The sequence below is a fragment of the Cetorhinus maximus genome, chromosome 4, assembly GCF_964194155.1.
Source record: "Cetorhinus maximus chromosome 4, sCetMax3.hap1.1, whole genome shotgun sequence".
In the NCBI taxonomy this organism is placed as follows: Eukaryota; Metazoa; Chordata; class Chondrichthyes; order Lamniformes; family Cetorhinidae; genus Cetorhinus; species Cetorhinus maximus.
Genome location: NC_135882.1, coordinates 6,101,062 through 6,116,006, shown reverse-complemented (window position 1 = coordinate 6,116,006; position 14,945 = coordinate 6,101,062). Strand labels below are relative to the sequence as shown.

Below are 14,945 nucleotides of genomic sequence, written 5' to 3'. Positions count from 1 at the left end.
TCATTTTCAAGTTAGTTCTGCTTCTCAGCAAATTTTACATTAAGCGTTAAAAACCCAGTTATTCCTGATTGCATGTCTTTTTAAAACATTACATCTTGTTCATTCATTTAGTGCATTTTATGACCACAGAATGTTCCAAAGTGCTTTACAGCCAATTAAGTTTGAAAACATGGGAGCCAATTTGCTCACTGCAAGCTCCCACAAACTTCAATGTGATAATGACCAGGTAATCTGTTTCTGTGATATTGATCAAGGGACAAAAATTGGCCAGAACACCAGGAGAATTCTCCTGTTCTTCTTTAAAATAGTGCCATGGGATCTTTGACCTGCAAGGGCAGCCAGGATCTTGGTTTAACATCTCATCCAAAAGGAGGCATCTCTGACTGCACTCCTTAAGTTCTGCACTGGAGCCTTTGTGCTCAAGTCCTTGGGTAGGACTTGAACTCACAACCTTCTGACTCAGAGCTGAGAGTTCTAACCACTGAGCCACAGTTAATGCACAGGTTTCAAATGATGTATTACCAGCAGAAACAGCCATTTGACCCAACTGGTCTATGCTGGTGTTTAAGCTCCACACAAGCCTCCTCCCAATCTACTTTATAAGGATGCCCCTCTATTCCTTTCTCCCTCATGTGTTTACCTAATTTCCCCTTAAATGCAACAACACTGTTCACTCAACAACTCTGTGGTAACGAGTTCCACGTTCGCACCACCCACTGGGTGAAGAAGTTCCTCCTGAATTCCCTGTTGGATTTATTGTGACTGTAGCCCATGGTTTTGGACTCCCTCACAAGCAGAAACATTTTCCCTATATCTTCCCGAACAAACCCTTGAAGAGGTGGGTGCCTTTATCGGATACTGTGTGCCAACTTTCCCAGAGAGTACATAAATAAGGGTAGGATGTCAGTTAAACAGCATGTGACAAAGGGAAGGGTGTTACACTGGAGGAAAGTCTTTTAAGGTTGTTAACAGCACCTGCTGTGTGGCAGGGTAGCCTTGTGGTCATAGTACAGGACAGGAAATAATGCAATGGAAGGTGCCTCTAAGTGTTGGTTATCCAACAGACTAGAAGGACACAAGTCAAATTTTGACAATTAGTGGGAGTTTCTGTTTAAAAGTCAATTACAGATGTTGACACATTGTGGAGGAGTGGCTTGGGATGCCTTGGGAATTAACAGTCACAGCTTTCTTATAGAAAGGACAAACTGCATGTCGTTTGCCTTACTTAACATCTCTTTAGACCTGGGGATTCCAACTTTGAGACCATCCCTCAGCTGACAAGTAATGTCCTGGGTTCTGAGCCTAATCAGTTCTCTACTGCCCTAAATCTCATTTACCAAGGGATAAGTCAACCTAGCTGAGCCTTGAACTGCAGCAACCATACGCATGTCGCTACAATCCTCCAGAGCGGGAGAAAGGGATTAAAGAGAAAAGCTTCAATTACACAAGCATGAGAACACAGCATCTTTTAAAATTAGCAAATTTTTAACTACCTTAAAAATTCCCTGTGGTTTTATTGCCGACTCTGTACAATAGCAGCAACTTTTAATAACATAGAATCATGATATGCACATCTTAGTCACACTGTACATAACTACAAAATTAAACTTGATTTCATATCAATCTGATCAAAACAGAAGAGTAATCAACATAGAGTATTGCACCAAAAGTTAAGTACTAATAAATACTAATATATAGATTGCATTTTAACTGAAGAGTCATTTAATAATGAGTATATATCATCCCGTCTGCCAGGGAGCTGGTGGAATATCTCTGACGAGCCCGCGTTGCTAGTTTTTGTCTCAGTTCTTGTATTCCAGTCATTAATTCACGCTCTTTGCTTTCCAGGTCAGCTCTTCCTCTGTCTAAAGACACTACAGTAATAAAACAAAATATTAGAGAAGGGTCAACGTCCCACAGTTTCATGGTTTTCTCTGCAGAAGAATCTTCAAAAAATGTACAGCACTGAAAACATGATCATTCTGCTGTATTTAATGATTTTTTTTCTGGAGGTTGGAGGGGTGGGGAAGAAACAGGCAATGGAAACTCCAAATCTCTTGGGGGCTGCAAGTCATGCCATGTTCTCTTGTCCCATTCAATTGAGCTACTAGCCTTTGGGTCATTATCTCCGAATTGAAAAAATAAAGGTCAATTGCATCTATTAGACAAGCAGTGCGAGCATCACAAGGTACTTTGTTGGCTGTAAGACACTTTGAGTTGCCTTGAGGCAGTTGCTGTATAAATGTAAGTCTTTATGCTAGGATGTGAACTGGCATGGGTATTAGAAAAATGCTGTTAAATGCAGCCAGCCCAGGGCTGAAAAGCAAACAAAACGTATGTATAAAAAAGCTCATTTGAGAAAAGAATGCATCTGCAAGGGGGAGGCAGATAATCTTTTATTGCTTGTGGACTCTACCTACAGTCAATGTGCAAAAGAACTGGTGAATTATATTAAAATAGAGTGGTACCTGCCTCTGGTTAGTTGTGCTGGTGCACTGGTAAAGGAGCCTGTTTTCCAGTCAGGTGCCATTTCAGTTTATTACATGACAACAACACAAAGTATACAAAATCAGCAAATGAGGGTTACTGGAGAGTCCATACCTTGTCCTGTCTAAAATTGGATTCTCAGGGTGCGAGCAAAACATTTAGGCCACTTTTATTGTCCATCTCCAGTTGCTGTTAAGGGTTTGGATGTCCACAATAAGCCAGTTGTTCTTATGGACACTTTCCCTGGTCAGCGACAGCGGGATGAGGCCTTCGAGTGGGCGTAATTGGCGGTGGGGCGGGGAGGCTGTCCACGAGCCTTCCCACCATGGACTTAATCGCTGAGGAAGGGGGAAGGCAGCGTGTCCCAATTTGCCACACTCCCACCCATTAAGTGGCCCCCCAACCACCAAATTCACCATGGGGGAGGACATTAAATTCCACCCCAAGAATGGAGATTTTAAAATTGAGGTGTTGCTTGACCAGGGGCCCGTGTAGGTCAGCAAGCACAGGGGTGACATGTGAATGGAACTTGGTGAGAGTTAGGACACAGGCAACAGAGTTTTGGAAGAGCTCAATAAACCGTGTGCTACTTCAGCATGCTCACAAGTCAGAACACGTCAAGCTTTCTGTCCAAAAAGATCATACTGCACAAGTCTACTCTTTTGTGCTCTGACTTTAGGCATGAATGTTTATTCAATAAGATTCGTACTGTACAATGATGTTCACTTCAAGTTAAAGGATCAGTAGGAATCAGCATTGTGCAAGAATTCTGAAGTGACAGGATCACTGCAGGTGAAATAATGCTTCAACATATACTTGTTGTTAGAAAGCATGCATGCAGTGGAATTTGAGGCTAGATACAACTTGAGTATGGAATATATGGTAAAAGAAGTAGATTAAAACTCAATTGCACAAAATTATGTTATGTTCTCGTTCAAAAAAAAACAGGGGACTAACTAATAAACCCGGCAAAGACAGGCCAGCTTGTCAATGGCGGGGAAGCGTTTCGAAAAAACTATAATCAGGCGAAAACTAGCAGTGACTTGGAAAAGCATGGACAATTAAAGGAAATCCAAGGCCATAGATTAGGCTTGCTAGCAACATTGAAGACCATGAAATAAAAAGGGCAGTGGCAGCAGAGATACAAAATTAGCTAAGGGATGGAAAACAGAAATAAGAGCAAAGAAATGCTGGAAAAACTCAGCCAGTCAGGCAGCATCCATGGAGAGAAACAGAGTTAATCTTTCAGGTCAATGACCTTTCATCAGAACTCAAGTCATCGATGCTGCCTGACCGGCTGAGTTCTTCCAACACTTTTTGTTCTTATTTCAGGTTCCTAGCATCCACAGTATTTTCAGTTGTGGTGAATGACTATATTTTCGGACTGGAGGGAGATATAGAGTGGAGTTCTTCAGGTTTCAGTACTAGGGCCATTGCTGCTGTTGATGTACATTAATGACTTGGACTTGGGAATATGGGGGCGCAATTTTGAAATTTGCACTTGACACAACTTGGACATGTAGGCAGTGAAGGAGATAATAATAGAATTGAAGAAGACATAGACAGGGTGGTGGAATGGCTGGATATGTGGCAGATGAAATTCAACAGAGAAATCATGAGGTAACACATTTTGGTAAGAAGAATTAGGAAAGACAATATAAGCTAAACAGTAGAATTTGAAAGCGGGTGCAAGAAGAGAGATTGGGGGGGGAGGCGCAGGTGGTGTTGAGCACAAATCCTTGAAGATGGCAGGTAGGTTAACAAAATATTTGAGATCCTGGACTTTATTAACAAGGATACAGACTACAAAAAGCTAGGAAGTTATTCTAAACTTGTATAAAGTATAGTTTGGCTCCAGTTGCCGCATTGTGCCAAATTCTGGACACCAAACTTTAGGAAGGATGTGAAGGCTCTCGAGAGAGAACAAGAGTTTACCAGAACTGATCCGGGAAGGAGTTATGTGAACAGGCTGGAGAATCTGGGGTTGTTCTCCTTAGAACAGAAAAAGTAGGGAGAAGATTTGATAGAGGTGTTTAAATCAGTGAAGGGTTTAGAAGAGTAAATAAAGAGACACTGTTTCAGATGGCTCAGGGCACAGCTTTAAGGTGGTGAATGGCAAAAGAACCACTGGTGACATGAGGAAAAACATTTTGCACAACGAGGAGTTAGGATTTGGAATGGACGGTAGAAACAGATTCAATAGTACCTTTCAAAAGGGAATTAGATAAATACTTGAAGGAGAAAACAATTGCAAGGATATGGGGAAAGAGCTGGGAGTGGCATTAACTGGAGTGGCTCTTTGAAAGAGCTGGTGCAGACTCAATGGGCTGAATGGCCTCTTTCCTTGTGCAGTTATTCTATGATTCGCTGATTTGAAAAAAAAAATTATAGCTCTGATTAGGTGGCAACTAACTTTCTAACTGGTCAAGGAAAGTACGTTCAAAATACGGCCAAAAAGGTTGAGTATCGACTTGTAAATCCTTCTGGCTCTCGCCAATGGCATGCAGTAAGCGCAGGAGAGATTCCTGGTCAGCCATGTGATGGAAAGAACAATGGAGCCTCTACCATCACTATCCAAGCTCCACACTTCAACATGTTCAAAAGTGTCTGTTGCCATAGCAACTTGGATTCCTTGGGGGAGCTGGTTGGCTCAGTTGGCTGGACAGCCGGTGTGGATCAGTTTGGTTCCAACAGCACAGGGTTCAATCCTTGTTCTGGCTGGGGTGGATTCAGGACCTGTGTCCTTGCCCTACTCACGGTAGAGATCGTGGCGCTGTGGGTTGGACCTGCCTTTGGACTGCAAACTGAAGAAGAACAACAATTTTCTAACACACACTTACACTGCACAGAGGAGTCCAAAGACACATTGTTCAAACAGAGACTGCCAGGATTTTGCTCTCCACTGCCTTGTAATGGATCCCTTCTTTGTTTCATTGGATATTTAGTACTTGTGTGACAAAGCCCCTCTAGGGAAGGAAAAAAAGGCAAACTCACATACCATTGCAACTGAGTTCAATTTAAAAGCGTTATAGCAATACTGTATTGTCCTCAAACGAGGAGCAAGAATGTTGCTCAGTGATCAACATTGTGTCATGAAGATATATTAATGTGTATAATGTTATTGGAAATTATTTTTTTAAATAGAATTCTAGTAAGGGTCTGTGTCTAGGTGTGTGTCTGTGTGTGTTTTAATTGGATTAAAGCCAACTAGTCTTGGTGCTTTGATGTATAGTAGTTTGAGATATTAATTAATGTAAGGAGTAGAAGGTAAAGTGCAATTTGCTTTTGTTGAATAAACCATTCAAAAGAATGGGTAAAATCTTGCACCTAGTTGGGAGACGTCAAGCAATGTTTTATATTACTAATAAAATTGGTGGAATGAAAGGATATTATTGTTAGGAAAGGTAAAATTAAAGGCCTAGGATACAGTGGAAAATTTACATTCAAAGGGAAAGCTAGGTATAAACCGAGGGGAATTTGTGTGTGTGATTTAGAGGCATTTAACATCTAACCAGCCTGTAGGCCTACAACTGTCTGCAAAGGAACTAAATTTCAAGGGAACCTCATTTTGAATTCATACGGTCAAATGTGCTTTCCTTGGTATCTGTTTAAAGTCTATGGGTTATTGTTGCCTTGGTGAAGATTTACCTGGGAGTGATTAATTTGGGGATTTGCTTAAAAGTTATTATGGTAGTAATTTGTGGACATGTGTATGTGTTTAATTAGTTGTTAAATTAATAAATGTTTAATTTAGTTTTATATAAAAACCACGAGACTCGGTGGTCTTATTCCAACTGAATTCAAAGTCTGCATCTCGAAATTACAAATTTCAAAAATGGGTTATGACAGTTGTTTCAAGATTCCCTCTGGGATTTTAACAACTCAGCCTTTACCATCAGCTGTGTCATAGTAAGTGTCACATGCTGAAAAACACCAGAAAGCTCCCTTTGTTCTTCATTCATTTTGGTAAATTATTTAGTTTCATCCCATTCTTCCATCCCTTGCTTCTGCCCCACTGGGACAAGTCTTATTCTAGGCATTGACAGGCCTTTACTGAGCTCTGCTGGCACCACTAATCGGCTTCTCAGCAGTGCAAAACAACAGGCATGATGGGCTGAATGGCCTCCTTCGGTGTAGCATGATTCCAACTCAGAATGACAAGACTTCCCCTCCATTGACAGGGTTTTTCTCAGTCACTGAAGAGTCTAGCTAAACTCAGAAACTTACAACCTGGTATATCGAGGGAAAAAAACACCAGGGCCTAAATTTTTCAGTCGGCAGGCGGGCTCGGCGGGAGCGGTTGCGGAGTCGGCCGCCACCCACAATCAGCTCTGCGCTGCCATTTTATGTGGGCGGGCCAATTAAGGCCCGCCCAGTGTAAAGGCGCAAGTCTTAGCACTCAGCGTTACCTGTGCGGATGGGGGAGGGAGGAGGGAGAGGCGGGGCCAGCGCATGCGCGCGGAAGAGCGCTTCAATCTCCGAGGCACGGAGCTGCTTCAGGGAGATTGAAGCGCTTTTGAAATAAATAAATAAATGGTTTGAAAATTTAATGAAACATGTCCCCTCGTGACTGTGTCACATGAGATGTGACATGTTTTTATATTTCAGGAAAATTTTTTTTATTTAAGTGGTAAAAGCTTTAGGAAACCTCATTCCGCTCGTAGATGAGGTTTCCTAAAAAACATGAAGGCCGCTTGGCTTTTTTGCCTGCCCGCCAACCTTAGGGTTGGATGGCCAGCGTAAACAATTATATTAATTAATTGGTTAATGGCCTTAATGGGCCTATTAGTTATCGACGGGCGCACTGCCGACTCCGGCGCGCGCCCGCTGAGCGAAACATTGCGAGATAGCGCGATGACATCGGAATGCATGCTTGACGTCGTTGTGTGTCATTTTACGTGCAGGGCCAGGCCCCACAATCCGACTGAAAAATTCAGGCCCCACGTATCATTTTGGGAAGAGAGTGCTTTGACAGCTGCTTGTCGAAAGGAATCATTTTCCAGTTGAACTTCTTTAGCTTAAATGTACTACAAAAATCAAACCTTCCCTATTTTTGGTTGGCTTCTCACAGTGCACAGGATCCACATTTGGCTGATTACCTTTGCATTTCAGAAGCACTGACTGCCCACCCAATTTGCTGTGTTCCTCAAAGATCTAAATATTAAATACCGAAATATTGAATTGGTTTGAGATGACTTTGCACAGTGAACAATAGCTTACACTTCTTTTGAGCTTTGTGAAGCGTTTGCCAACACTGATGTGAAAACAGTTGATTTGAATTTCTTGTTCATTTGCTCATTGTTCCTGCCCCTGCAATCACATGCCTTAACTTCTCGGTCCTTTAAGAAAAGGGTTTTACAGCAGCTGGGCTGAAGGCTCACACCTGGAGAGTTAACCTTCCTTCTTTCATGTGCCAACAAACCAGCCATCCATTTCCAGCATTTTGCTGACTTATATACCTCCAATAACACTGAAGAATGATTTGGATGTTTACCAAATAAGTTTTTGTGCAGATCTCCATCGTATTCCGCTGCTCGATTCATTTCATCCAACAGCAACGGGGGTCTCTGAGCCTCAGCAGCAGCCCTCTCTTGTTGTGATGCTTTTGGCTGAACATGCCTTCCAACAACCTCATCCCACTGCACGAGGAAACAAAATTAAACCGGCTTTGTAGTTACACCAAAATTCAACTGAAATCCCCTCCCTATTCCACGCCCCCCCCCACCAACCCGGCAATGAAAGACATAAGAAAATAAGAAATAGAGCAAGAGATCATGGCTGATCTTCTACTTCAACACCATTTTCCTGCACTATCCCTGTGTCCCTTGATGTTTTCAGTATGTAGAAATCTGTCGATCTCAGTCTTGAACATAATGACTGAGCCGCCACAGCCATCTGGGGCAGAGAATTCCCCGCAATTGCTCCACAATTCAAAGCAACTAACTCCTTAACTTGTTATGGGAGTCAAACCTGTTTAAATTGCAGAACTGTTCAGTTAAGTTGATTCATTTTGTGTCCTTTTTTTTGTAGAATATATATTTCTATATTATCAGCAATACCAGCTTTAAAATGTAAAGCAAAAGTTAAACTGGCAAGTAAAAAGGCAGAATTTGCATTTATATAGCACCTTTCATGTACTCAGGATGTTCCAAAGTGCTTAGCGTATAGAATTCACCATTCCTATAATAATCACTTAAAAGTCAACATGCTAAATTACTGATGTACTTGTTTAGTTGATAATAACCAACGTCAGGATTAAACTGGGCTTTGCTCTTTGAACACAAGAGCGGCATTGAGCTGCTAATAATTTCCTGAAGGAATACTTCAGAACCACTTTAAAAACACTAACAGTGGACCCCATTTGTTAGTGATTGCTAATTACACCTCTGGGATAACATGACTGAACAAATACTTGTAGGCTGCATTCACAAACCTAACCTGGGCACTTGGTCTGTGATTCACACATCTCTCCACTATTGATTTTGAAATGGTAAGCAAGTTAAAAGTACATATACAAATAGAGAAGTTATAAGTCAATGGTTAGGCCTCAGCTGGAGTAATGCAGCCAGTTCTGGACACCACAGTTTTTTTTTTAGGAAAGACATTAAGATCTTGAATTTATCATGATCTGGATTCAGAGCCCCCCCAGATGTGGATGGAGAGCGAATACTAACGTTCAAATGGGGCGACAACTGCAGGGCTATGGGGGGGGAAAAGAGGGACGGCTGACCCCACAGGAGGTTGGTTAGCAAAATTAAAGCATGCGGGATAAGAGGCAATATACTGGCATGGACTAAGGATTGGCTAACAGGCAGAAAACAGAGAGTAGGAATAAACTGGTCATTCTCACGTTGGCAGGCTGTGATTAGTAGGATACTGCAAGGATAAGTACTTCCCCCTGCCCCCACCTGTTCACAATCTGTATCAATGATTTGAACGTGGGCACCAAGTGTAATGTTTCCAAGTTCGCGGATGACACAAAGCTGTGTTTTGTGAGGGAGGTGCAAAGCGGCTTCAAGAGGATTTGGACAAACTTAGTGAATGGGTAAGACCATGGCAGGTGTAATATATTGTGGAAAAATGTGAGGTTATCCATTGTGATAGGAGGAACAGATATGCAAAGTATTTCTTAAATGGTAAGAAAGTGTAGATGTACAAAGGGACCTTGGTGTCCTCGTCAATAAATCACTGAAGGCTAACATGCAGGTGCAGCAAGCAGTTTGGAAAGCTAATGGTATGTTAGCCTACATCGCAAGAGGAATTGAGTACATGGGTAGCGAAGTCTTGCTTCATTTGTATAGAACCTTGGTTAGACTGCACCTGGAGCAGTGTGTGCAGTTTTGGTCTCCTTACCTTAGGAAGGATATTGCTGCTATAGACAGAATGCAACAAAGGTTCACCAAACTTGTTCCTGGGATGATGGGACTGTCCTATGAAGAGAGATTGAGGAAACTGGGCCTGTATTCTCCCAAAAGCTTTGAAGATTGAGGGGTGATCTCATTGAAACCTACAAAATACTTAAAGGGATAGACAGGGTAGATGCAGGTAAGATGTCTCCCCTTGTTGTGGAGTCTAGAACCAGGGGACACAATTTCAAAATAAGGGAGAAGCCACTTAGGACTGAGATGAGATTTTTTTTTCCTCAGAGGGTTGTGAATCTTTGGAATCCTCTGCCCTAGAGGGCTGTGGAGGCTCAGTCATTGAGTATGTTTACAGTAGAGATTGACAGATTTTGAAATACCAATGACATAAAGGGATATGGGATAGTGTGGGGAAAAAGGCATTGAAGTAGATGATCAGCCATGATTGTAGTGAATGGCGGAGCAGGGCTGAAGGCCTACTCGTGCTCCTATGTTCCTAATATAATTGACGTATGTACTTTTCCAGTACACATTAGCCCAAGGTTGTTTGATCTTTTGAGCTGGGGACCAGTTACTAGTGTCAGAATCTGCATGATTATAGAAATTCAAGCATGCTTATCATTTGGCTCATTGTAGTTTTATAATCTTTACACATCTGTGTCACAAATGTAGTTGGAAACCTGACAAAAAGATAACTACCTGTATTAAAATGATGACTGGATAAATGCGATAGTTCAATCTACAATATAAATATCCAGCGTGGACTTATTCAGACAGTATAAACTCTTATTCACTTGCCTAACTTCAATATAATCTAACATTCTGAAATGTTATAAGGCATCAGATAATTAAGCATGCTTGTGCTGCCGTCAAATGGAACACCTTTCTCATTCTCAAGTTAAATTGAAGGGGTGAGGTGGAGACATGCACATTTATACTTAAAGCATTGGTGAATAGAAAGCCCATTTTACAAATATGTTCCACCTTCACACTTGACATTACTCACCTGTTTACCTTTAACTTCCTCTGTCATCTGCAACAGCTTGGTCTCCCTTTCTCTGCTCTCACTGGCAAGGTGTGCCAACTCTGTTTGGCATTTCTTCTGATCCAAATTGTAAACCCTTTGCTTGTGCAGCATCTGTGCTTGCCATCCCACTGCAGCAGACAGCTGATCAGCTTTGGCTAACTCCTCTTCATTGTTCTGGTCAGCAATGTAACAAATTTACAATAATGAGAAAGAGTATACATTCTCAGTAGGCTTTAAGTACCTGCACAGGGTACAAAAGATTTTCAAAACATTTGCCAGGAGTATACTTTGTAAAGAAATACTTTCCAGGCAAAACATTAAATTCATATCAACTGCGATTGTTCCAGTAGCAATTCAGAGTCAGATCAGTGTCTGTCACAACAGTGTTGAAAATAACATGACAAAACTGGTTGCTTCTCGTAAATTCGTGTGTGTATGTTAGTGATATGTCAGCTGTACTATAGCGCAAGGAATTCAAACACTGATAGACTGAATTTCCATTATAGTTTTGTCCCCATGCACAACTTGCCCTCTCACCAAAAATGCTTATTAACACAAAGGGCCCAGTTTTATATATAAAAAAAAACCAAAATTTCTGACTTACAGAAAATTCTAACCATATTTTGTTGTTCTTTTCATTTTTTCATATTGGTGACATAGTGGAAGGATTTGGAGGCTGATTAACAGTCTGAGGGGTTGCAACGCCATGGCTGTAACCACCTTTATGCCATTTGATAGAACGGGTTATACCTAGTCAGTGACAGGGTTTTACTGGCTCCTACAACCCATACAATTGCTCGTTCTGGAGACACTTTGTAGCATGTAACTTAAGCTGATCGTTGTGTATTCTTATGCATAATACTGCATATATAAATGTCATTATCTTAGGTAAACTGCGATTCCCACATGGTATTTTTCTACCTATTGCTCAGGGCAGGTGTATATGGTGGGCAGCCTCCAGTGCACAGCATCCTATTGAAAGATACAGGGGACGCACAAAGGTGCAGCTTTCGATCATGAGAGATGTGCATCCAATTACAGCATTTGCTGTAAGGCTGAAATAATAAAATTGGGAGGGAGCCTGAACAGCAATAGCAAACAACCATTATTACAGGGAACTGCATACAATGTACCTTATAATCCTCAACATTTGGATCTTGGTCCATCTCCAGCATCCTCTTAAACTTCTGTTCTTCAACATCTGCCTTGATCCAATTGGTATCCAAGTGTCCTTTCACATCCCGCATCACAGTATCCTGATCCTTGGCAAGTTGCTGCAATTGTATTTTTGTTACAGTAGCATGGAGTTATTTTAATAATCTGCGCAATTTTATGTTTTAGTTCGGTTATTGAAACCAGAGATAGCTGAACCATAGAATGCATACACACCATATGGTACGTAGAACATAGTCAATCTCTCAAAAATTCAAAATATCATTGAAGTGTTTTAGATTGTAAGAATGCATACATTTCTTGGCATTTTCTTTGTAAAGTGAGACATGCTTCAAGAATAAACAAAGTCTACAGTACATACAGACACATCAGCTGACAAGCCTGCAATTAAGTGCTCTTATGCAAGGTCTGAATTGAGCAAACATTTTAAAAATACATTTATTCGGTTGGAGGCAACCAGAGAAGGCCATTAAGCTTTTTACTAGCTAACCTTAAAAAAATTCAATAATGATGGACTAACATTTAGCTTCTTTGCTATGCTCATATTTCAGACATACATTATAGTGAACATGGTAGATATGAATATTGCATACTTGCTCAAATATTTTTTTTTGCATGTCCAGTTCCATATTTCTGACTTCAATGTCCTGAATTAAGGCAGCTGTTTCCTTGCTTCGGAGAGCAACCTTAAACCAAAAAGAGAGACCACATTTTGTACTTCAATAAAACACATGAGCACCAACACACATGAAACAACAATGATTTTGGTGGAGAGCAGAGGTGGAGGTGGAGGTGAGGGTTGGAGGATCAAGCCTGGAGTCAAGTGTTTCTGACTTCAGCCATGTTATCAAGAGAGCTGATACTCTCCACAATCATCCTCCACAGGGAGGAGAGGGAAACGTCAGCCCAGATTGCTGTTACCAACCAACTGGAAGCAGGTTAATAAATAGCCCTCTTAGGTAGATTGATGAATGGTATGGGCAGAAAATGATACAAAGTGCACAATTCGAGGTAAATTAGGAAAGTATTATACAGGTAACATTGCAACAAACTATTTCTCTATGCAGAATATCACTGTTTAACATAATGTTTACAAGGGGAAAGACTAAGTGGGACCACAACAGCTTGTATTTGTACAGTGCTTTAATGTAATAAAACGTCTCAAGGTGTCTCAAAGACAGTATAAAATAAAATGTGGCAACTGATCCACATAAGGAGGTGACCAAAAGCTTGGTCAAAAAGGTAGGTTTTTGGGAGTGCTGTAAAGGAGGAAAGAGGCAGAGAGGCAGCGAGGTTTAGGGAGGGAATTCCAGAGTTTAGAGTCTTGGCAGCTGAAGGCACAGTCACTAATGGCAGAGCAATAAAAATCAGAGATGATCAAGAAGCCACATTTAGAGGATATCTTGGAGGGTTGTGGGGTGCAAGAGGTTACAGAGATAGGGAGGGCGAGGCCAGGGAGGGATTTGAAAACAAGGATGAAAATTTTAATATTTGTAACAGTTCGTAAAAAATTCTAACTAGTTTTGTAGCTGCATTCTGGTAGTAAAACCGAAGTGAGTTGATCCATTGTGTGCAGACTTTGAACAGCCAAGTCAACTAATCTTTACACTTGCATTCAGCTCAAAAAAAGATAACAGCAGGAGTGCTTGGGTTGCTCATATACCTTTTCATAGCTATAGTGTGGGTAAGACCTGGCAGCAAGACGGAGACGGCAACCTACCCAGGGAATATGTGGAAAGTTAAAAGTCGGAAAATGGAGTGAATAGCATAATGTTGGAAACTAAAGCTTTAAAGGCAAACCAATAAAATATGCTGGGTCAAGTTTCTCACACAAATTAACGTTAACTGATAAGAACAAAAAGTAAACTTCAATCACGCAGACCTTCCTATCAATCTCATCATCAAGCCTCCTTAATTCAGATTTTTGTTGCTCCTGCTGATGTTTCAGGAAGCGCCTGTGTGCTGCATCCAAGACCTGAAGTTCTTTTACCTTCAATTCACGCTTCATAGCAGCAAGCCTTCAAGGGAAAGAATATTAAATAAAGGAAAACACCGGCTAAGCTCCTGTACTTTGCAGCAAATTAATGTTTAGAATTACGTTCAAAATGTACATTTGGATTATTTGCCATTCAATACTAATTTGTCCATTTACTTTTATCAAGGAACAAATGTGGAACAATGTGGTATTAGTAACGTCAATAGACTTATGGCTGACTCAAGTGACAGCCATGGCTCAGTGAGTTGCACTCCTCCCCTCTGAGTCAGAAGGTTGTGGGTTCAAGCCCCAATCTAGGGACTTGAGCACAAATTCCAGGCTGACGCTCCCAGTGCAGTAATGAGAGAGTGCTACACTGCTGGAGGTGCTGTCCTTCAGCTGAGAGGTTAAAGCTTTCTCCTTTCTCAGGTGCATGTAAAAGCTTCTATGCCACTACTTGAAGAGGAACTGGGGAGTTATTGCTGAAGTCCTAATCAACATCTAGCTCTTTATCATTATTTGGTCATTACCTCTTTAATGTCTGAGAGACCTTGCTGTGTACAAATTGGCCAACACAATTCCTACATCACAATCCAAAGGTACTTAACTGGCTGTAAAGCACATTGGGACCTTATGAGGTTGTGAAAGACTGAAATTCTTTCTTTTTACTTATTTTCTTAAAGTTAATTTAACAGAGCACAAGAAAGCAAATGATCACACAGCTTTGATGAATCATTAACTTAACATTGTGAAAAAGAGCATCAACTCCTGAGGGAACAGAATTTTGTCACTGAATTGATGCAACTGTAGCATATGAAAGCAATCCCTCAGTGCTGCTTGAATTGTCAGCCTAATTTTGATGGGCTCATGTATCTGATCAGGTGCAATACCCCACAATCAAATAATCTCACATTCTCATTCT

At 41.1% G+C, this 14,945-nt stretch overlaps 1 protein-coding gene across 1 annotated transcript in view; it reads right to left on the bottom strand.

Annotated features, from left to right (window-relative positions):
- Positions 1 to 1,466: 1,466 nt before the first annotated feature.
- The window catches only part of tbc1d31 (TBC1 domain family, member 31), a 47,400-nt gene continuing 33,921 nt past the window's right edge, over positions 1,467 to 14,945 (bottom strand). The window contains exons 16-22 of the mRNA XM_078539861.1: positions 13,931 to 14,066; positions 12,642 to 12,734; positions 12,009 to 12,149; positions 10,855 to 11,049; positions 7,982 to 8,126; positions 5,328 to 5,453; positions 1,467 to 1,874 (exon numbers count right to left, since the gene is read on the bottom strand). Coding sequence (XP_078395987.1) covers positions 1,723 to 1,874; positions 5,328 to 5,453; positions 7,982 to 8,126; positions 10,855 to 11,049; positions 12,009 to 12,149; positions 12,642 to 12,734; positions 13,931 to 14,066 — 988 coding nt within the window. The 3' untranslated portion in view covers positions 1,467 to 1,722. The remainder of the gene's footprint in view (positions 1,875 to 5,327; positions 5,454 to 7,981; positions 8,127 to 10,854; positions 11,050 to 12,008; positions 12,150 to 12,641; positions 12,735 to 13,930; positions 14,067 to 14,945) is intronic.